At 45.8% G+C, this 23581-nt stretch overlaps 1 protein-coding gene and 1 pseudogene across 4 annotated transcripts in view; both read right to left on the reverse strand.

The window, feature by feature from the left end:
- The window catches only part of CRACD (capping protein inhibiting regulator of actin dynamics), a 282251-nt gene that overhangs the window by 19850 nt on the left and 238820 nt on the right, over window positions 1-23581 (reverse strand). For 3 of the 4 annotated variants that reach the window (XM_065914362.1, XM_065914364.1, XM_065914363.1), the window contains 2 exons: window positions 9478-9613; window positions 1915-2079 (listed from right to left, as the gene is read on the reverse strand). In XM_065914362.1, coding sequence (XP_065770434.1) covers window positions 1915-2079; window positions 9478-9597 — 285 coding nt within the window. In that variant the 5' untranslated portion in view covers window positions 9598-9613. The remainder of the gene's footprint in view (window positions 1-1914; window positions 2080-9477; window positions 9614-23581) is intronic. The other variant, XM_065914365.1, reaches the window with a different exon arrangement.
- On the reverse strand, window positions 14745-14826 carry LOC136153097 (U4 spliceosomal RNA; annotated as a pseudogene).

A 23581-nucleotide genomic window follows, 5' to 3' on the forward strand; every position in this document is an offset into this window, starting at 1 on the left:
CAAACAATTCCCCCCTTCTCTTGGGGTCTAAATGACCCAGCATCTATCCTGTGATCCACAGCCACCCTTCACCCTCAGGCACATGGGCCTGCTTTCTGTGCCTCCTGCAGGACAAACAGTTCCATCTCTGGGTGTCTGTACTTGTTCTTCCCTGTTCCAAGAGCACCCTCCACCCCTACCAGGCCTGATCAGGGCCATCTGACCTCCTTATTTAAAGAAGCAAACCCCTCTCCAACCACATTGCTCACTTTTGTATCACCGTTTTATTTTCTAGGCAGCATTTTTATTAGTCCGAAATTATGCTATCTATTTGTTGAGCTGTTTGTTGTGTGACGCTCCTCTCATGAGAATGTAAATTGCACCAAGGCAGTCCTGTGTTTACACTGTGATCCCCCAGCTGGGGGAGCACCTACTGAACGAACGACCCACCTTGTCCCCCAGACCACTGTGTCCTGAGCTTATCAGGTCTTCAGTGACAGGGAAGATCTGGTCCATAGGAATCCCTCAATCAAGGCTGATGGCTGATGTTGCAGGCCAGCCCTCAAGAGACTGGAGACGAGGATTGTTGGACCAGCAAGAGAGAGGGACCCTGTGCCTGCTTCACCTACCACCCAGAGGTATGGGCGCTGGGAGCCATCGGGGCCGGGCCCAGGCAGAGACAGACAACAAAGGAGATTGTCATCTTTCATCCCTTTCCTTTTGTGCTACAACTTGTAGAGCACTTATCTTTCTTACTATTATTATAATGCATTAGCTGATAACTAGTATGACTTCTTCCAGGGGCATTTTAGTAACCCCCAACCTCATTTCAGGCACTGTGGTAGGCACAGCACAAAGAATGCTTTCTTGTAAGCATGGGAAGACTCGGAGCCTCAGCTAAGAACCATCTATCTCCCTACTGGTAGGACTGTTTCTCCTTTTCCCATAAGAGGCCCGAAGGCACTCCTGCTGCTGCTAAAGAGACTCTTATTTCAGGATCTGCTCAGAGTGTTTCTTTCAAAGTGTCCAAAGAATAGACTTCTCTGGGGGTACAGTGCATAGGAATCTGCCCACCCATACAGGGCACACGGGTTTGATCCCTGCTCTGGGAAGATCCCATATGCTGTGGGCTAACCCGCACACCCCCAAGTCCTCAGCCTGAGCCTCAGAGCCCACGATCCACAGCTCCTGAGCCTGCGTGCTGCAACTACGGAAGGCTTCGTGCCTACAACCCGAGCTACACAACGGGAGAAGCCGCCACACTGCAACCAAGGGTAGCCCACGCTCCCACTGCCAGAGAAAGCCCCGGCACGGCGACAAAGCCCCGGCACAACCATAACTGAATCTAAAAAAATAAGAAGAGGCAAAACTTAGACAGGATAGTGCTGGGTCAGCGTGACTTTCCACACCAAGTAAACTGCAAGCTGGCCTGTTTGATATATTCTACGCCTGCGCAGCACCTACTTCATTCTTTCCTCATTTCAAGTCAGTCCAGTTCCACAAGTAATTATTCAGTGCTCCTAAGGAAGCAGTGATGGTATCCTGGGGAGACAGATGTGTAAGATCCAGCCTGTCCTCAAGGAGCCCAACAGTTTGGAGATGGAGAGAAGACAGTTATAAGGCCACAGATGCGGAGTGCAGACATGGGAGAAACACTCGGGATGCACAGTGACGGCAGGGAGGACAGTGCAGCTCGGGCGGGGGCAGCCCGGGTCTCCGAGAGTAAGTGGAAGACCCTGGGAAGAGGGGTGCAACGGGCACTCTCCCTTGCCTCCCCCTCTTCCAAGCTGGCCCCCCTGCAGCTCAAGGCACTTGTGCCGGAGGGGCTGGGCGACTCCCCACCCTGCAGACCCCGGGGTTGCTGACGCTCCTGCCCACTGCCCAGCCTCCTCCCGGGCTTGTGAGCAATCGAGTCATTCCCCGGAGGAGCTTTACTTTGTTCTCGGTGTCTGAGAGGATGACGTCTTGCTGAGTCACGACTTCCACAGGACTGGTGAGGAACGGGTCCTCTTCGAAGCGAGCCTCGCCACTGTCTGCCTTCTTCATGGGAATGGCGTCGGGTGGCAGCTGCCCAAACCTGATGTTTTTGCCCAACTGTCGCTGGAGAGAAATGAAAGAAAGACGTCCTGAAGCAGCGAAGCGGTCCACAGTAACCCCAGTCAGGTTCCCCAGCACAGCGAGCAGGCGCTGAGGCCCATTCTCTACACGCCTGGTTTCTAGACTAGCCACCAAGCCAGAAGCCCCGGACGCAGTCCTGTAATGCCTCAGTCTCCTTCCCAGGGTTTCTTTTTCTTTCCCACCTTTGAGCCATCAGCCTTTTCATCCAGCCATCTCTTTCATGGAGATGCCAACATTTCCAAGGGGGGTAGAGAGATCATATTTCTGATCAAAAAAGTTGAGTATGACAGAAATTTTTTGATTTTTGTCAAAAAAATCAAAAGTCTTTCAAAGGCACAAAAGTACTTGAAAGGTACAAAAATTATATAGAAAATAGTTTCATGAGCTGCCAGAACCACTGTGGGAAATCAAGACTGCTGTGGTTGCACAAATGGAGGAACCCTCCAGCCCCTTTTGGACATATTCCCCTTGAATATTTATTTCATCTACCTTCCTCACCAGCCCCTAACTTAAACATCCGGTTTGGGTTACAGTGGGTACCATGGCCAAGGGGAAGAAGGCGCCAGGCCAATAAGTCTTTCCATGATTGATGCTAAATACACGGAAAAGATGAAAGCAATCTTGTCCTGCCACTAGGATGTCCTCATTGCCTTGCTGCAGCTACCCACTGTGACCCACAGGCCAGAAGGGACCCAGTGCGTCAGAGGAGGAGGCTGGAGTAAGGGCCAGAGAGAGACCGATCGCTGGTGGGAGGGAGCTGAACGGATGGTGGGAGGAGGGTAAAGGACAAAAATTAGGAAGAAAAATAGTATTTAGAATTAAAGAAAAGCTGGATTAAAACGGGAATTATTTTCCCTGAAGAAAAATATATAAACACAATAGTTTTTAATAAGAGGCAAAATATTTAATGGGCTTGATACATTAGATATAAAATATTTAATATGTACAGAAAATGAGTGACATTGAGGAAGGAAAAGAGGTAAGCTGTGGTCATCTGAGAAGACTGTAATGAATTGAATATATTGTAGAAATTACTTCCTTTATCTGCAGCGGGGTTCTCAAGCTCGGCACGACTGACATTTGAGGCCAGATAATTCTTTGTTGTGGGGAGCTCTCCTGTGCATCACAGGGTGTTTAGCATCACCCCTGCCCTCTTTGGACACCAGACAACAGCAGCAACACCTGTTCATTTCTGCCTGGACAACCAAAAACTGCCTCCAGGTGTTGTCCAATGTCCCCTGGTGGGGAAGATCGCCTCGGGCTGAGAATTACTGCTCTAGACCTAGGTCTTTTATGATTCAAAAGAAAAAAAAAAACAACCAGAATACATTATCTGATCTTTATCTTTAATGTGGCTAATATTTAATCCCACAAAGCTGCAAAAAGTCTTAGCAATCACATTATCTGAACCCCTCGTTTTACAAAAAAAGTCAAGGTCCAGTGACTGGCCCAAGCTCATGGAATGAATGAGTGGTACCAAAGGGACCTGAATCCACGTCTTCTAAAATATATTCAGTGCTGTTTTCATGGTGCTCCACTGGTTCTCATAAATTTACACTGTGCTTCCCTTTTCTTACTGGGACAGAAAGAGAGGATCCGGCATTTTTACCACCTTACTGAAGGTGGCCTCCCTTGAGGAAAATGCCCATTCTCTCTTTGAACTCAAGAGTATCAAGTCCACCTTCACCCAGCTCCCCCTCAGCTTTACGTGGCGGACGGTGAAATTGCAGAGACATGAAAGAGACAAACCCCAGGTCCCCTCCCTGCACCCCGGGAACCCCAGCATGCCAAGTCAGGAGCACAGAGAGACAAGGACTCGGATTTGATCTGCTGTATCTCAGCCTGAACCCGGCGCCCCCTGACACCACGGGGAGGGAACACACATCAAAAGCCCAAGTTCAGCCAGTGAAGTACAGCTTGAACAGCCTAAAGGGGTTTCAGGGAGGAGAAGGCTGCAAAAGGGTGTCTTCTACAATGAGTTTAGCAGGAAGCGGCAGTTAGTGTCTACTCTAAGCAGATCAATAAGCAGGCACAGTTAGAACAGCCGATGGTGTTAGACATGAGGACATGGTGTAACAAAGCCACAGGCCCTGTGGCACTCTTGCTGCCGTGTGGGAGATGGATGGGTGCCTCGGCAGGAGTGGCAGGAAGAGCTCCTGCATCCTAGTCACAGTCTGGGCAGGGCTTCCCTCTGGGACTCCCAGCCCAGCCTTTGGTTGACCAGTTATCTGGTCATCTGGTCACCTGGTTATCTCTTCTTTATGTGTGCTGGTAAAGAGCTAAAAACTTTTTTCCAATCACCCTAGAATGAGACCTCCTGTGTCAGGGTCTGCCATCTACCAATGTTCTTGAATATCTAAGATGAGGGTATTTCTTCTACTCAGAATGGAAAGAATAATTCTTTAATGAGTTCCCAAGGAGAACTAAGCTTAATACATCAACGCTCTTTTGTTAGGATTTTGGCCACCATCACAAAAAGAATGAATGTGCTGATTTTTTTGTTTTTGTTAGAGCCCTTTTTATAACACTGATGTCAAGTTCACATTGCTTATATTTAAATAAACTCCGAAGATGCGATGTTTATCGTGGCTACCAGACAAAAATGAAAGAGAAAACGGGGGAAATACATCAGATGCAATAAGAACAGGTGAAATAAGGTGTGTGGGACAAAGCTGGGGAAATGGAGAGCATGACGTTAACAAAGAAGGTTGAGAGTTAAAGAGGGAAATTGAGAGGAGGGTGGAGGGGGCAGACAGGAGGCCCAGGGAGGAGAAGCTGCAGCCGTGGGCAGGTACAACAGCCAAAGGGGGCGGGATGGGGGAGGCTGGAAAGGAGGGAGAGGGAGAGGCAGGGAGGGAATGAGAATGTGTGTGTATCTGGGGGCTGGTTTATGTCGCGGGCATGTTCATCCTGGCAAAAGAAACACAATGCTGTTGCCTTCGAGAATGACAATGAGCATCTCCGTAAAGCAGCTGATTTAAAATTCCTCTGGAGAAAACAAATTCAGGCTGCTGGTTAGGGAGCTTGGGAGGAGGGCGAGGGAAGGAGGAGGGGAGGACCCAGGTCGTGCAAAAAGTGACGGCCGCCATCCAGGGACAGGAAGGCAGCCTCTCCGTCCAGACAAAGGACTGTCCTCGCAGACGCACCCTGCCGTGGCCACAGGCCAGGTCAGGGCTGCAGGGCCACGGCCATGGTGACTGAGCCTCAGGCTCTCAAGGCCCAGGCTCTTGCACCTGATCTGTGGTTCCTGCTCCAAATGTTCCCCTCAACTGACTCAGAGGGGACGGGGCTGCTGGACACATCATCTGATTTATTGACAACTAAAAGATGACCGCCGAGACCTATCTGCCATCTCAGATGTCGAACGAAGTGAACAGGGATAAACATGGTTTTTTGGTGACTTCTTCCGCCCACTGCTCAGGCACCGTCATGGGAAGACACAAGCAGTCACTCGAAACCAGACCGTTAAGATGAGCTTGCCCGTAAGCTTTCAGGGAAATAAACTATCACCACACCTTCCATCTATACATAGATGTATTTTAATAGATATGTATATTTTTACATACCCATGGATTCTTTATATGCACAGAGATAATAACCAGAGGGGAGAGTGGAACCTCTGTGCCTAAACTGAGTCCATGTTACTTGTGGCAATGAATGGATTCACTGTTAGACTGGAATGTGAGCTAAAGGGGCGATATTTTATTCATTCAAATTTGGCCATTTGGCTGTAAAATGGAATGCTGGGGAATGATATTATAGGAATGCACATCTATATTTATGAGGCTCTATTCCTATGGTGTAGAAATTCCAAGCACATCATATTCTGTAGTTCTCAACACTGCCAATTTAGATTTCCCCAGATTTTTCATAGCCATCCTTCATACTACGGCTATAAGAACAAGGCAAAGAGAAAATAAAATCACTGTCTTCTCAAGCGAACTCCAGATACTCCCATAGTTAAAATGAATTTAAGAGAATAAGCCAAATCAAACGCACACAGATTTAAAGACATCTGCTCTGTGCAGAAGTGGTGAAGAGCAGGTATTTATTCTTTGTGTCCTTGACAGCTGCATGAGGTGCTCAAATCCTCAAAAGTAAGACACTTTGGCATTTTAAAGTGAAATCCAGCCTGGCAGGAGATAGCAGCTACTGAAGACGGACATTCTCCCTCCTGAGCTAAACAGTCTGTGGACTAATAGACTAAGCATTTTCGGACAAAGCTCTGGTATTATTCTAAACATCACCTGTGGGCTTCGACTGTGATATTCCTATCATCAGTAGGTGCATACATACTTCACAGCCTGGTTTGCTCTGAAATAAACAGGCACCTCCCTGATATGTGCTCTGGGAACATCAAGGTCATTCTAGTCCAATGAGTTGCAGTGCAAAGCTTACAAAGCCACTCCATGCTCTAGCAGATGAACAGTGATTTTCTATAAATGGCAGATTTTAAGAACTGGAGGGGCTCTTCAGATCATCCATTACACGCATCCTCTTGTTTTTCAGATGAGGAATATGAGCATCAGAGAGCTTTAATGATTTGCCCTGAGGCCACAAAGCCAGGTGATGGCAGAGGCCTGTTAGGCATTTTTTATTTCACTTACTGGCCATAGAACAACTGACTGGTATGTATAGGGTTCTCAAAAAGGACATCACTGTCATTTCTGTCCCTTATGACTATCCTGTATATTAAAATTTGTTCTATGCACATGCATTATCTTTATACTCAGGGGAAAAAAGGTAATTTTTCTTTTAAAGGTTCAATTGCTTGCTACAGAAATTTTGGCAGGTGGTAGGTTCACATTGTTCAGGAAAGAGTAGGCTTCTTTATGCTGCATTCAGTCATTCTGTACTCAGCAGACGGATACTAACCATCACTGGTACAACCTAGGACAGTTCTGGCTGAGGTCACTATATGTGGACACTAGGGGGCAACCTTTCCAAATTCAGGCGCAGCTCTGGTTTCCATGGGCTGGGAAGTTTCTTGAGCCAGAAAAAAAAAAAACACGTTTTTTGGTGTGTTTTTTTTTTTTTTTTTAATGGCATTCCAGTAGAAATCTCATTTCAAAAGAATGTCTTAATAATGGTGGCAAATTAGCTTGCTAGGACATTTACTGTCAAATAGGTGCTATCCACTACTTCTCTCTCTCTTTCTAAAATAAACATACACACATACACAAAGACAATTCCAGACATAAAAAACATACATGCGTCTGACATAAATAAACACCCTCATTCCATGCTGGAGTCTACGAGGGGGTGGTCTTTTATGCTGCTTACTAAGCATCAATACCAGCATAACGTTTTTATGGGAAAATGCAAAGCATTCATGCAAGTTAATAAGTTAACTACTATTTCTACGACTTACCAGGAACATACTGCTTAGTCGACTGAAAAATAAAGCAGAGTCTTTTGGGGGTGACACAGTGATATATTATGGCACTCCAAAAATCACATTTGCTATGATAAGGGTCCCCATTTCCCTCCTTGAAAAGCAAAAGTCTCTTATTACATTGTTTCAAAACATAGCATTAGAGCTGTAAGGAAGCTTGTGCATATCCATGCAGCAGAAGCAAAATTAAGGCAGACCTCGTGTGAGTAGATGTGGTCCAGAGGAGAGCATTCAATTAGACAGCTATTCTGTTTCCCTCACATTTCTCCTCCAGCATTAACAGAAACTGCTGCTTCAGAGAAGTTGTTTTACACTTATTAACTATGAAATCAGATTCTTTAAAACTTCTGCCTTACATCATTAATACAAACAACAGGCATTCACATATTTCTACTGAGTGTCTATATTTTCAATATTGCAGAATTATCTATTTTTTACAACTCCAAATCCACTTAGTGGAGTGATGCTGATATGTGCTGGTATTACAAAGACGCTACCATTTAAGACAACAGACTATTCCCTAATTTTTAAAGAACTCCTTGAAAGCCCTTGTGAAATACAGTTGGTTTGCAGACTGAGATCTGCAGGTCACTCCCCTCAGAAAGGGGCTATCAGGAGGGTTCATTACTTGTTAGGAATAATATTCCAGGAGCCGGAAACTTCAAGAAGGAAAGGTAAGGGGGGGGGGGGGGTCAAGGTTTTCCTCGGCCATCACTGCCCTTTTTCTTCTCCAGCTGAAGAGAAGTGACTGAGGCTGCCTTTCCTTTCTGAGTCCATAAAACGTGTAGCTGCACGGCCAGCAAGAACCAAGAATGGGAGCTAGTCAAGATGTGCTGGAATCTGAAGGAAGGGCCTAGGTGAGTTCCGAGGGCAGGACTGTGGCCCTGGGCAGCACGGGGGTAGGTATAAACATCTAGGCAAGTCTGGGTGTGGTTCCAGGGTGTTGGCTATTTCCCAGCTGCCATACGCTATATTTAGCTGAGTACCTGTGGAATATGTAACCAAACACAGGTCACAAAATACATAGCTTAATATTCAGTAGAAAGAAGAATATTTCAAGCAAGTAGAAAATTCTGAGTACCATGCTTCATCATGTCAATAGCTACTCAAGCCAGCTGTCTCCTTTATTATTTTTTTGCTTGGTTCATTCATTCATTTGTTCCTTCACTGTTGCAGACATAGAAAGAGATGGAAAGCAGCATACCAGAGTCCCCTGTACAGTCTAGATCGCCTCCAAGCAGCCCAAGCTCAGAGAAGCGCTTGCTTAGGCACTTCTGCCGGGTGACTGAGTACTGAGCACTCAGGCAAACCTAGGTTGTCGGATCCCAGGGGTCTTCGCTCCCCTTGCTTTTCCTGGATTTTCCGTTATTTCAATCTCATTGACTGAAGAATTATTTTATCTTCATTATTAAAGGAGTTACCACCTATCAGTTTTAGGGAGGAAGATTGCCCACCTCTGCAGCGCAAATAGGAGGGAAGCGGAAGAGCTTTGCAGCGTCCCTCTGGGACAGGGCGGCTCGGGGGAGCCAGGGCCAGAAACACAGCAGAATCCGTGAAAGCCCTTCATGGCCAAGCGCAGAGCCTCGGAGAGGGTGCCTGCTGCGCGTGCCTGCAGCCTGACAGCCAGCCCCGTGCTCAGGGGTCACGGCCGACACTCGGGGTAAGGAGTGCTCTCCTCCCGCCCAAGTTCTGCAGCTTCTCTAGGGCACCTGTCCTCATTAAGTCCAGTTAAAAATGAGGGAGCAACTTGAGAGAAAAGGAGAGGGGGTGTTCTGAAGGTGGGTACCACTTGACAATGAACCTCTCATGGGTGCACAGAAGCTTCCAGGGAACTAAGCCAGGTTTCAGAAAGCAAACATTCTCACCGGGAGTGACCCCTGGACTTCCCAATCCATGACTCAAGGCCAAGCCAGGGACATTCCCCACTTCCCTCCGTGGCCGCCCCCCTCCCCCTTCCTATGCCTCTGACCTTCAAGCTGTCTTACCTGAAGAGTTTTGACTTTGCCCAGGATGTTGTCCTGTGACATTGCTTGAACTGTCTGCTCACTTTCTGCTCCCCCATCAGGGATAAAAATACTGTCATGGGAAAATGCTCGGGTTCCCATAGAATAGTTGAAGGACCTGGAATGCAAATCATGTGCTTCATTTTATTAGGATGATAAGACTTCTTTTGGCAATTCCATCTCCTGTTCCTCCTGATTCAGGGGACTCCACCCACATCCCCAGTCTCACTCAGAAAGTGCTTCCAGCCTGCTGTCCTCTTCTGCGAGGGGTCAGCCAAGTAGCCGGGCAGACGGAAGTGTCCCTTGGGAATAAGAGGGCATGTCTCCTACATAGCCTGTTTTAGAGCCGCTCACTGGGAGAACTCAGCGTGCTTGCTACCTGTTTGTGGAGGACCCGGGACAGAAAGCGCTGCAGAAATTTAGCTGCAGGAGCCTTTCTCCTGATGACCTGTCAAGTCTTGTCAAGCAGTCCTTTTTAAGCAACATGAAGATCTCGAAGTGTGAGGCAAGAATTTCTCTCTCTCAGATTGTAATCCATTGGGAAGAAAAATACATACATCTAAAACAAAGACTTGATGAGGACTGGAACTGCTGATGGACACTATCGGAATAAAGAGCCTCTCTGTGGAGACTCCTCAGGAATTCAGAGGGGTGGGGGCACACGTGCTAAGGAGACTCTAAACGGGCGCCATGCATCGGGCAGCGTATCAGTGGTAGGTTCCTAACAATAAGAACGCTTCATGTGGCTGATTCATGTCAATGTATGACAAAACCCACTGAAATGTTGTAAAGTGATTGGCCTCCAACTAATAAAATAATATTAAAAAAAAAAAAAAAAAAAAAAAAAGAACGCTTCAGTTGAAAAGGCTGGACTTCGGAGGAATTCTAGACTTCTACTCTGACTGTGAGGTATAGGTTGGGTGAACTGCAGGAAGAGGGGGCAGCAGACACCAACTGTTCCTCACTTGATACGGGAAATTAAGCTATTTCTGGGAAGGAATACACAGGGACAGAATCACTCTCTGTAAGGCAAGACAGGCACACGTCCGCGACGCCAGGCACACGGGCAGCTATCCCAAGGCTGAGAGCTCGACTTCTCCCTCTCCCCTCCCCACAGAAAGGGGTCCCATCGGGAGGTTTTATCAGTGATCAAGGGCAGAAAAGAAGAGCCAGTACTGGGGTCTCTGGCTGGTACCTCTGAGCTGAATTACAGAAATGCAGCAGGCAGGGTCCCGATCAAGTTTCTTGGGAAGATTGAGTACCAAATTATATCATCAAATTGGCCAAATTACCAGCAGCATGGTAACAAAGCATACGAAGTTTAGAGACAAAGACTTGGACATAAGCCTTCTGGCTGTGTGATAATAAAAACAGTAATAACCACCAATTGTGACTTTGACGAAAATACTGTGCCGAAAGCTTTACTTTAGTGATCTCATCACCAACTTATTGTTGCAAATAAAACTCAAGGGGTAAACAGCCTTAGAGGGTAGCGTTAGCGATAAAGAACCGGCCTGGGAAAGAAAGCAGGAGACACAAAAGACGCAGGTTCTACCCCTGGGTCGGAAGATCCCCTGGAGGAGGAAATGGCAACCCACTCCAGTATTCTTGCCTGGAGAATCCCATGGACGGAGGAGCCTGGAGGGCTACAGTCCATGGGGTCACAAACAGCTGGACATGACTGAAGTAACTTAGTACACAAGTAGGCAGTCACCTAAATAGAAGCTGTAGCATGAGAAACAGCATTCAGAACAGCTGAACACAACCCCAGACCAGGCAGCTGAAGTGTTTCAAAGTGGCAGAAGGGATCTAGTATTCCTTCCCATGAGTGAGATAGAGTCTGGGTGGAGCAGTGGGAGAGGAATACAGGATGCCAATGTCATGGGGGCTGGAATATGGGAAGGCTGGAGACGCTAAACAGCTGGAATAATGGGTGAGTCTTCAGCTACACAGCACAGGACACTGAGGAGGAGCAACCCACTTTATGAAATACGAGGCATTGTTTTAGCATATGAATATCAGAGGGAATTAAATGCGTCATTATGTCCTCGTTCCTCAGAAACTTTGTGACCTGTGCTACCAAATGAACTTCCAAACTCACCCAACAATGCTAGGAATTAAAATTTCATTCAAAGTTATGGAGTCAAACCTTTTAATATCCTGTCTGAACTTTCTCAGATTCCCTGGCTAGGATTCAGATGAAAGAAGAGGTAACGAACTTCACTTTCTACACAATGTTTTTACAAATGGCTTATGTACACACATAGGCTCTCAGATACTCTTACAAACACATATATGCACAAGCCCACTTTAGATGCTTAATAAACGTTTACTAATGTCTCACAGTTGTATGCACATAATAGGCCGACACTGGAAGGCCACGTCCTCTTCCAGTTTCCAAGTCAATCTTCTGGCTGAATCATGACATTTTCTTTAAAGATTTTTTTTTTTTTTTAATGTGGACCATTTTTAAAGTCTTTATTGAATTTGTTGCAATATTGTTTCTGTTTAATGTTTTGGCTTTTCGGCCTTGAGGCAGGTGGGATCTTAGCCTCTGACCAGGGGTGAACACGCACTCCCTACATTGGAAGGCAAGTCAACCACTGGTCAGCCAGGGAAGTCCTTGAATCATGAAGTTTAACTCTCAGCTCAAATTCTTTCTTTTCCAGAAAAACTAAGAACCAACAGTTTCCTGCTTTTCTGTGTGTGTCCCAAATGTTCCTTGCTGCTAGCCAGGATTTAATGTCCCCACATTCTCCACTTCTAGGTTATCTTACTGAAAAATAGAGAAAATGAACAGTACTAGGAGTAGTAGTAATAATTATAAACTAGTGTAATCAAAGTGGTGATATTAACACTGGCTAAATTTTATTGGGCACTTGCTATGTCCCCTCCATATGTGATAACTTCTTTAATATACCATCTCAATCCTTGTGATATACACTATTTAAACCTTAAGTGGTAGGAACTATTATTGAGCCCATTTACAGATGAGGAAACTGAGGCTTGAAGACAGTGAGCGACTCGCCATAAATTAAATGACTGTACATGTGTGAACCTGTTTCTGGCCTGTGTTCTCCTGGTCTATTTGTCTGTTTTTATAGCAACAGTCCCACGCTGTCTTAGTTACTATAGCTTTTTCCTTCCCCCCGAAGTTATTTACTTTTTATTTTTGGTTGCTCTGGGCCTTCACTGCTCTGTGTGGGCTTTCTCTAGTTGTGGCGAGCGGACGCTACTCTTCATCGCAGTGTGCAGGCTTCTCACTTCAGGGGCTTCTCCCAAGGGCTCCCGGGCACGTGGGTTTCAGTAGCTGTGGCACAAAAGGGCTTAGCTGCTCGACAGCATCTGGGATCTTCCCAGACCAGGGGTCGAACGAGTGTCTCCTGCACCAGCATGTGGATGCTTACCCACTGCACCGCCAGGGAAGTCTTACAGCTGTTTTATAAGTCTTGATATCTAGCAGTTTATGTTCTTCAGCTTTGATTTTTTCCCCAGGTGCCTATACTTATCTCTGCATTTCTACATAAACTTACATAAACACACACACACACACACACACACACACACACACACACACACACACACACACCCCCTCTTAACACTCCTAGGATTGCTTCTCTGGTGGCACTGGATCTGTAAATAAACTTTGAGGATAACTAGTATCTTTACAACACTCATTCTTTTCATCCATGAACACTGGCTATCCCTTCATTTATTTAGATCCTCTTTACTTTCTCTCAATAAAGTTTTGTAGTTTTCTGTATAGAGGTCTTTTATATATTTTCATAGATCTAGTCCTACATATTTGATGTTTCTGAATCTACTGTAAATGGTATAGGTTAAAATGTTTATTTTTCTAATCATTTATTGGCAGAGTATTTAAGTATCACTTGGTTATTGATTATTGACATCATAATTAGGCTTAACTAAATTTATTTATTAATCATAATAATGTGATTGTTGGTTCTTTTGGATTTTCTATGTATACAGTCATTTTATCTGTGACAAAAGACAGCTTTATTTGTTCATTTTCTTTCTTTCTCCTTTTTTGGTCGCTTGTTCTCTGACTGGGGATTAAACCTGGGCCCCTTTCTGTGGAAGTAGAGAATCCACCACTGGGAATTACCCAATTCGTTCATTTTTCAATCTCACTCTCCCTTCCTTCCTTCCATACTGCAATAAGCTACGATCTTCATAGAAACTTAAACAGAAGGGGTGATGGTAGACTTTGTCATGTTCCCAAGCTGACCAAAAAAGTGTTCAATATTTTTCCATAAATTATGATGTTAGGTAGGCTTCTCAGAAGACGCCAGTGGTAAACAATCCACCTGCCAGTGCAGGAGACATAAGAGAGGTGGGTTTGATCCCTGGATTGGGAAGACCCCTTGGAGGAGGGCATGGCAACACACTCCAGTGTTCTTGCCTGGAGAATCCCCATGGACAGAGGAGCCGGTGTGCTATGGTCCTTTGGGTAGCAAGGAGTCAGACATGACTGAAGCGATTGTGCTGTAGAATTTCTGTTATATTTCTGTTTCTTTGAAAAGGTAGGCAATGTGTCTCTTACAACTGATTTTAAGATTTTCCTTTGTCTTTGGTTTTCTCAGTTATTGTCTGTTGTGGCTAGTTGTGAATGTCTTCTGATTTATCTAGCTCAGGGTACATAATACTCCTTAAACCCATGGCTTGGCGTCTTTCATCAGTTTGGGAAAATTCTCAGCCATTATTTCTTCGAATATTGCTTCTGCCCCATTTTTCCCTATCCTTTTCTGATTCTGCAATGTTAGACCTTTACAATATAAGTCATGTCTTTCATGTTATTTTCTGTATTCATCATTCTTTTGAATCAATATGATTCAGTCTGGATTTTTCTACTGACCTAACTTTCAGCTCATTAATGTTCCCTTTAGCGGTGTCCAGTCTGCTGTGAAAACTACCTACTGAGTTCTTACTATCAGTAGCATTTTTCAGACCTAGAATTTCCATTTGATTCTTTTAAATAGATTCCAGTTGTCTGATGAAATTATCCATCTTGTCAACTATTTTATTGACTATGGTAATCACAATTATTTGAAAAGCTCTGTCTGAAAAAGCAATATTTTAGTCCCTTTGGGGTTTCTTTTTTTTTTTTTTTTTTTGCTGCACAGTATGCAAGATCTTAGTTCCCAAACCAGGAATCAAACCTGGGCCCTCTGAGGTAGAAGTGGCGTCCTAACCACTAGATCACCAAAACAGTCCCTTTTTTTTTTTTTTTTTTTTTTTTTCTTTTTTATTTAGCAATAATCGCGCCTCGGATAAACCTCATTGGCTACGATACTGCCACTGCGCAAAGCTAAAACAGTCCCTTTTTAAGGAAAAATATTTATTTTTATTTATTTGCCTTGGGTCTATTTCTATTATCTTGTTTTCCTCAGCCTGTTTCTTAAATGCCTGGTAATTTTTATTGAATTCAACACAAATGCATGAAAAATTGTAAAGGCTGGGTTCTCTCCTTCCAAAGACAATTTGCAGGTTCCTCTAGCAAGCAGTCGGAGAAGGTAACGGCAACCCACTCCAGTACTCTTGCCTGGAAAATCCCATGGACAGAGGAGCCTCGTAGGCTGCAGTCCATGGGGTCGCTAAGAGTTGGACATGACTGACTGACTTCACTTTCACTTTTCACTTTCACGCATTGGAGAAGGAAATGGCAACCCCCTCCAGTGTTCTTGCCTGGAGAATCCCAGGGACGGGGGAGCCTGGTGGGCTGCCGTCTATGGGGTCGCACAGAGTCGGACACGACTGAAGCGACTTAGCAGCAGCAGCTAGCAAGCAGTAAAGGATTAGATCACATCAATCCAATCAGGATGATCACAGTGATCAGCAACCTTTGTAAGGCTCAGGCTATGTCTGCTTTGTCCTTGCTTCTAGCATGTAGGCCTCCTGGAGTCTCAAATAAAAACCTGGGTTATTATATGTAAAATAGATGACCAGTGCAAGCTCAATGCATGAAGCAGGGCACTCAAAGCCAGTGCTCTGGGACAACCCAGAGGGATGGGGTGGGGAGGGAGGTGGGAGGGGGGTTCAAGATGGGGGAACACACGTACACCCATGGCTGATTCATGTTGAAGTATGGCAAAAACCACCACAATATTGTAAAGTAATTATCCTTCAATTAAAATAATTAATAAAAAAAACCCACATGGGTTATTTCCTAAAAGTTCTTCTCCTGGGTAGGTTGGTGAGTCTTGAAACTGTGTACAAGCCCCTGTGTCCTTGTCTTCTGAAGTAAAATGCTGATTCAAGAGTTAATGACTGGGGCCTCTCCTGGTGGCACAGTGGACAAGAATCCACCTGTCAAGGCAGGAGACAGAGTTTCGATCCCTGGTCCAGGAAGATTCCACACATCACAGAGCAACTAAGCCCTTGGATCACAACTACTGAGCCCAAACTTTAGAGCCCGCAAGTTGCAACCGCTGAGCCCATGTGCCGCGACTACCGAAGCCCATGCCTAGGGCCTGCAAGAAGAGAAGCCATTGCAATAAGCCCGCGCACTTCAATGAAGAACAGCCCCCACTCACTGCAATTAAAGAAAGGCTCCGCAAATCAACAAAGACCCACCACAATCAAAAATAAAAATAAATCATAAAAATTATTTTAAAAAGAGAAAAAATTGAGTAAAATTATATTTTAAAAGAGTTAATGACTGGGATATGTGAAGATGTAGAAACAAAGAACAACTATTGGACTAGGAAACTGATAACAATTTAGACTAAAATTCTGCCACATAGCAGAATCATCGAACCTACAGTTCCTTGAAAGATACAGATAAAAGGTCTGACACACATTCCTAAGTTGATTTTTACAGGAAGCAGACCCCCTCCAGATGAAAGCTGCTGACCACAAGAACATAGATCCCAGACTGGTTGAAACCAGAAGGCTGGTGAAGCTTGAAACTTCACCTTGATGGCAACCAATCTGAGAACTCCACAAGCTGATCACTCCTGAACACTATAAAACTTCTCACTACCCCCTCTAGGGTGGGTCACACAGTCTTAAGAGCATTAGCCCACTGTGGTCCCCTTTGCCTGGCAAAACAATAAAAGCTACTCTTTTCTACATCACCCAAAACCCTGTCTCCATGTTTCTATGTGGCACCAGCGAACAGAGGCTGAGTTTTGGCAACAATCTCAAACTACAATTTTTGTCTTTCTGGCACCAAAGATTGCCAAAAATTCTGCTGTTTTTCAGCCTTCATTCTTGTGCAGCTTTACCAGCAAATGCCTCAAAAGGAAAACTGTTACTTAGATTTAGATTTCATTCTGGGCTTCTCTTCTCGGGGAATTCAGTCCCTCAAGTCTTGGCTGTCCTGGCAGTCTCAAACTCTAATTTTTGTGCTCCCAGCCCCATGAGTTTGCCTACAGCTCTTCTGCCTCCTCCTCCTCTTGGTGGCCACCCTGAACATTTTTGGTCTCTTGGCCTGTACCCAAGAGTCAACGAATGCCCACTGGAGAGAAGCAATATGCAGAAAGCATGGCTCAACTCAGTGGATCTCCCTTCTCTCCAGGATCTCATTGCTCAAGTCTGGTGCGCCAGCAGCAATCTGACACCTTCAAACAGACGTCCCTGTTAGAATATTTTATTTGTATTTTCAGTTGTTCTCGGTGAGAGCACTGATTTGTTATAAGCTACTTCATCACAGCCAGAAGTGAAACTATTCTTTTAATATTTATTAAGTTTCTACACACGTCAGAATCTATTTTTTGATATGGCCATTGCTGTTATGAGAATTACTTTTTCCTGTTACACAAATTAGTTTATTTTGCCTTTTAGTGTGATACTTCCAAAATTTAACTTGAGGATAAACACAGAAGCAGCTGTGACATAAAAGGAAACCGTCACTTGGCAATGCCCTGAGTACTCCAGGGCCGGTATCCAGCCTCCTAGAACACAGGCAGGAAGACAATACCTACTTCTCAAAGTGATGAAAAACATTCGTACCTTTCTCTTATGTCTGTTTTTGTGCCTTTTTTTAAAGCCCTGAGAAGAATGGCAGAGGAGAACGGTCACTGATTTATTAGTAACACTAAGGAACACTCTCTTCTAGATAATTCACTTTACATAACACAAGTTAACATTACATCCTCGGCAATTTGTGTAACTTTAGATCTTTGGTAATCATGGTTACCAATTTGGTCTCCAAACAACTCTACAATGCAGATTATTTTCTTTTCTCTGAAGAGGAAGCTGACACAAAGAGGGTGGGTAAGAATGTTGCCCGAAGTTCCAGATTTTGAGACAGGGCTGGAATGGAAACTGAATAGCCCACGTGCGGAGAGCTCAGCTTGAAACTATGTTCTAATGAACAAAGAGCTTGGTGGGACCTCTGTCCTTAACCAGCTGGGAACTATGAATTACGTGATTAGGAGGTGGAGGGGCAATTTACCACAAATTGCACCTTAGCCAAGTTCATCTGGACTTCTTTATTCTTGACGTTTACAGATCTTTCACGATTGATTGCAAAGTAGCCCAGTTCTCCCCCTTCTGTTTATTAAGAGTGAGCCAAGAGGTGAGGGGTCTCTGCGCCTCTGTGCTGCAACTTACGCTCGGAGTATCTGTTCAGAGGGAAGAAATGGGACCTGCCGTGTGGCAGACTTCTCTTGTGATGCTTAGAATACCTAGGAGTCTCTTGATCAACTGTGAGATGTATAAAGACCTCTAAAACTCCCCAGATTTTTAACTTCTAACTGAAAGATGATCAATACAGACATTTAACAGTCATTTTAATTTAAGCAAGACCTGAAGTCAAATGTAAAGCACATGTGGGAAAAGCAAACTCTAGAAGGACAGGAAGAGAGGCCCATTTGGGCAATTTAGAACAACACTGGGCCCTGAGGAGTCGTTTTCCTAAGCTTAGAGAAGAACCACTGAGCCGTGACTTACAGATGAACACAAAAATGGTCCCTTTGGACTTAGAGGTCCAAAGAGCAGAGAAGTTCCTGGGGCCTTATGGAAAGAAAGGACTCACAACTCTCATCTCCAGATCTCTGTTCTGGTTTTTGTTGTTGTTGTCATTGATAATATTGCTATTTGCAGAGAGATTGGGATTCCAAACATCTATCAGAAGCTTCTAATCAGCTTATGGAGACCACTGTTCATCTTCTCAACTGCCTTACTGACTCCTTTGGTTATCCTTCCAAAGGCAGAGACAGTAGAATGGTCTGAGGCTACTCTTTGGGCTTTAACAATCAGTTTTTTTAAAAAACTATTCATTTATTTATTTGGCTGTGTCAGGTCAGTTGAATCACGCAGGTTCTTTCCAGCATACGGACTCTCCAGTTGCAGTGCACGAGGATTTCAGTAGTGGCGGAGTGCAGGCTTAGTTGCTCCATGGCATGTGGGATCTTAGCTCTCCGACTGGGCATCAAACTCATGTCCCCTGCATTGCAAGGCAACTTTTTATACACTGCAGTACCAGGGAGGTCCCAACAATCACTTTCAATAACTAACTCCAGTACTGCACTCTCTTCTACCCACCTGTCTCCTGCTACACTAGTGGACCCCAATGTGCTGTTTAGTCGCTAAGTTGTGTCAGGCTCTTCTGCAACCCCATGGACTGCAGCCCGCCAGGCTCCTCTGTCCATGGGATTCTCCAGGCAAGAACACTGGAGTGGGTTGCCATTTCCTTCTCCAAAGCATGAAAGTGAAAAGTGAAAGTGAAGTCGCTCAGTCGTGTCCGACTCTTCACGACCCCATGGAGTGCAGCCTACCAGGCTCCTCTGTCCATGGGATTTCCCAGGCAAGGACACTGGAGTGGGTTGTCATTTCCTTCTCCAGGGGATCTTCTTGATCCACGGATTGAACTGGCGTTTCCTGCACTGGCAGGCGGATTTTTTTTACCACTGAGCCGCCAGGGACGCTTACTACTTGGACTGATACTCCAGTGGATCCTACTACGTGACTAGTCCATTGTCCCCACAGATTTGACACAAACAAAAGCAAACTCATCAGGCGTTTCCCACAAAATTCCAATCTTTCCTATTTCTTTGTTACTAGCATCCCTTAGGTTCTGTGCTATAATATTTTGTAAGTGAAGCCAGATCCAGGTTAGGGGAAAGGTATTATACCAAAGGCCTTAATGAGTAAACATTATCTGCCCTTTCACAGGGAGAAATCCTTCAAAAACAATATCGAAATCAATGAGTAAGACTGCAAATCTGAGCTCCCGGACCCATTTAAACCTGCACTGGAGTCTGCTTGCCACAGGCCTCCTCGGCTGTGCCTGGGGCCCTGGAGAGCTCCCTGCCCCGTCTCCAGCGGGCCCCTCATGGAGACCAGCACCAGGAGAGAGCCGCACACCCAGGGCGGCAGCCGTCCCCGCCAGCCAGCAGCCTCTGCTGCCTCCGTGGTCACCAAGGCCAGGACTTGTCCTTTTGGACAAAGAAGCTGAGGCCCCGAACGTGAAGAGAGAGGCTTTACCAAGACAGAACTGAAGGACTTCCCTGGTGGCCCAGTGGCTAGGCCTCGTGCTCCCCACACAGGGGGTCTGGATTTGACTCTGCTCGGGGAACTAGATCCCACACGCTGCAATGACAAGAACCCAAATGCTGCAAGGAACATCAAAGATCCTTTGTGCCGCAGCTAAGATTCATTGCAGCCAAATACATTTCTTTTTAAAAAGAACTGAAACCAGGAGGAACAGTGACCACAATGCTCACTAGCCCTTAAACTGCCCTTAGCAGATCTCTGCTTATTTCCTGTAAGATGACCGACATCTGTAAATGATCGCCAACTGCAGTCTCCTCCAGTTCCACCTCCTCTCAAACCTGACACTCATCTTTAAGCAGTTAATTTGCCAGCTCAGAAACCTCTAGTGGTTCCTTTTTGCCAAATTCTACCAGATGAAGCTGCAGTGGTTGCCTGGCACTTAAGGCTCTTCACGATGGCATTTAGGTACCCTAAAGCACTCTGGCTTTCTGAAGCAGAGGCCCTGCAATGCAGGGATTTAGTACTCAGACTGAAGCCAATGTGTCTCCTTATGAAACCTGGTTCTCCCACTTACAGCTGTGTGGCCTTGGGCATGTCACTAAACCTCCAGGTCATCGGTTTCCTTATCCGTAAATAAGGATGATAATATGACCTACTTCATGCAGCTTAGGGCTTCCCTGGTGGTTTAGATGGTAAAGAATCCGCCTGCAATGCAGGAGACCTAGGTTCAATCCCTGGGTTGGGAAGATCTCGTGGAGAAGGGAGAGGCTACCCACTCCAGTATTCTGGCCTGGAGAATTCCATGGACAGAGGAGCCTGGTGGGCTGCAGTCCATGAGTTCACAAAGAATCAGACACGACTGAGTGACTAGCGTAGCACATGGAGCTTATTTAGGATTAAATGAGCTACCACAGGTAAAAACCTTAGAGTAACGTGTTTACATAAATATTACCTCTTATTATCAAGTGTTACCCTACTCAAACATCCAGAAACGCAAACCCAACCGTTTAGTCCCCCAGACACCCTCTGCTGGCTCCATCACTGCAGAGGCCCTTCCTCCCCGTGGGCTGACTGCCCACTGCCAATCTCTCCGTGCAGGTCCTACTTATCCTTCAAGGTCCAACAGCATCTTATCAATCCCACACAGGCTCGCCTGTTTTGCTGGAAGAAGGGGACCTTTTCTCCCTCAGAAAGCCCTATGCACGCACTTCTCGTTACATACATGTTTATGTTGTGGTTACTAAAATCATGCCTTAAATGAGAAGGAAAACAAAAGTGCTTTCGCATTGTAAGATGTATCATCATATTTTCACTACAGCACTTGGAGTTGCATGAGGGCAGGGATCATAACTGTTATCTTTGTTTCTCCCGTGAAAGTGTCAAAGTGTTAGTCGCTCAGTCATGTCCAACTCTTTGCGACCCCATGGACTATAAGCCCTGCCAGGATCCTCTGTCCATGGAATTCTCCAGGCAAGAATACTGAAGTGAGTAGCCATTCCCTTCTCCAGCAGATCTTGCTGACCCAGGGATCGAACCTGGGTCTCCTGCATTGTGGGTGGACTTTTCACCATCTGAGCCACCAGAGAAGCCCATGCCAAGGAAGTTCACGATAGGGAAGCCCAGCTTCTCCCACAGCCCTTTACAAAATGAAGGCTGTATGTTTTTTCAGTGGATGCGTAAAGGATCAACAGTATACTGGAGTTCATCAGATGGGTTTTCAATGGGGAGGTCACTGAGGGAGTGAGAGTCCTGAGAAGGCAAAAAGTGGGCACAGTCAGGATGATCAGCATTTTCAAAGGTTCCTTCTAGGCCTCCGTCTCAACTCAAACCAGCAAACTGCTTCTGGCTGTTTCCCATCTCTCTCTCACCAAGTTCTCCAGGTTTAATTCTGTGTCAGGTACAGTTCTTAGCTGCAAGTAAGAGAAACCAACTTTGTCTCACTCAACCAAGAGAAAAGCTGCTAGGCTTTCCCTCGTGGTCCAGGGGTTAAGAACCCACCTGCCAACGCACGGGACGTGGGTTTGATCCCTGGACCGGGAAGATTCTATAGTCCGAGGGGCAGCTAAGCCCGAGTGCCACAACTACCCAAGCCTTAGTGCCTAGATCCTGCGCTCTGCAACGAGAGAAGTCACGGCAATGAGAAGCCCGTGCATCACAATGAAGAGCAGCCCCCGCCTGCCGTAACCAGAGAAAGCCTGTGTGCAGCAGTGAAGGTGCAGCCATAGATACATAAATAATCTAAAAAAGAAATTTCTGAGATGAAAACGGAAATATATATTTTAAGCAACTTCTATTTTCCTATTTTTTCAATTTTAAAAATATTTAAAGAGTCATTTTTAAACTCATTGTCCGAAATTTAGAGTTCTAGAGCCCATGCTCCACAGCAAGAGAAGAGCTTCTGCCCACAGCAACGAAGACCTAGGGTGGCCAGAAATTAAAATAATGATAATAAACAAACTAATTAGGAAAAGAAAAGCTACTAGATGAACAGTGAGGGCTCAAAGGACAACGAAAGTTAGAGTGAGAGCCTGGAGAAAGACAGGGGTGAAGAGAACTCTGGAGGTCAAGGCGTCAGGAACCACAGCCGCTGGAACACAGCGCTCAAAGAGCCCCGTCACAGACTGCTCTCCGGGCTGTGTCTTTACTTCCTGGATCCACCTGCCCAGTCAAAGCCCTAGAGACAAAGGCTCATTGGCCAGGCTGGGTCACATGTTCAGGCCAGGCTTCAGCAGGAGGGCAAGTAGAAGATCCGGGCCTTTTGGCTTCTGTCCTAGGAAGCAGGCACCAACTTCTGCCAGAAGGGCACACAGCAGAACTGATTCCCTGAAAGGAAACCTGGGTGCTTGGAGAAGGAGAACCAGAAGCTAACGGCCGCATGACCCAGACCAGCCACCACTATGCTCTGGGATCCCCTTCTGATGCTCGTCTCCCACTCAGCCCGTCCGCACAGACCAGTCATCTGAACAGCTAGCTCTCTGGTGCTCGGATTCCACTTGTCCTCCAAGAGGCTGTCTTTCTTCTCAGGGGCACAGGCTGTGGCCTGAGAGCAAAGGATGCCACACCCCATGCTCCTGGATGTCCACACCTATCTGCAGTGCCCTATGCCCATGCCTAGCTGCAGAAGAGGCAGAGATCAGATAGAGGGTGTGTGATGGGTCTGTGGCCTGGAGCTTAAGCCCTAGAATGGAACAGTAGAGAGAGAAGGTGAGAAGGAAAATAAAACAAAGTTATCCCTGAGACATACTATTGCATCCCTCACCCACAGGCAGTGAGTGCTAAGGAGCACCGGAGGGCCATCTCCATTTTAAGCTGTGTTGTCTAGAACTACTGCTTCCAGTGGGGTCTGGTGTGAAAGGAACAATGAAAAGGGAGGGAAAGTTTGCTGGTGGAGGTGTTTTGGGGAAAAGTCTCCTCATGAATAAAATGTGACACAAGACAGCGATGATCTCCTTTTTTGTTCCTGGTTTGTGTCATCTGCAGGTGACAGCTGGAACAGAGGCAGCCACATTGGAGCCCTGAGGAAATAAGCCTGGGGATAGCCATGCTCCCTGAAAATGCCAGAGAAGAAAAGGAATCAGACTGGATCTTGATTATGTTGTTAGGTTGCTTCATCAATGGTCCTTGG

The sequence above is a fragment of the Muntiacus reevesi genome, chromosome 22 (assembly GCF_963930625.1).
Source record: "Muntiacus reevesi chromosome 22, mMunRee1.1, whole genome shotgun sequence".
Taxonomy (NCBI): domain Eukaryota; kingdom Metazoa; phylum Chordata; class Mammalia; order Artiodactyla; family Cervidae; genus Muntiacus; species Muntiacus reevesi.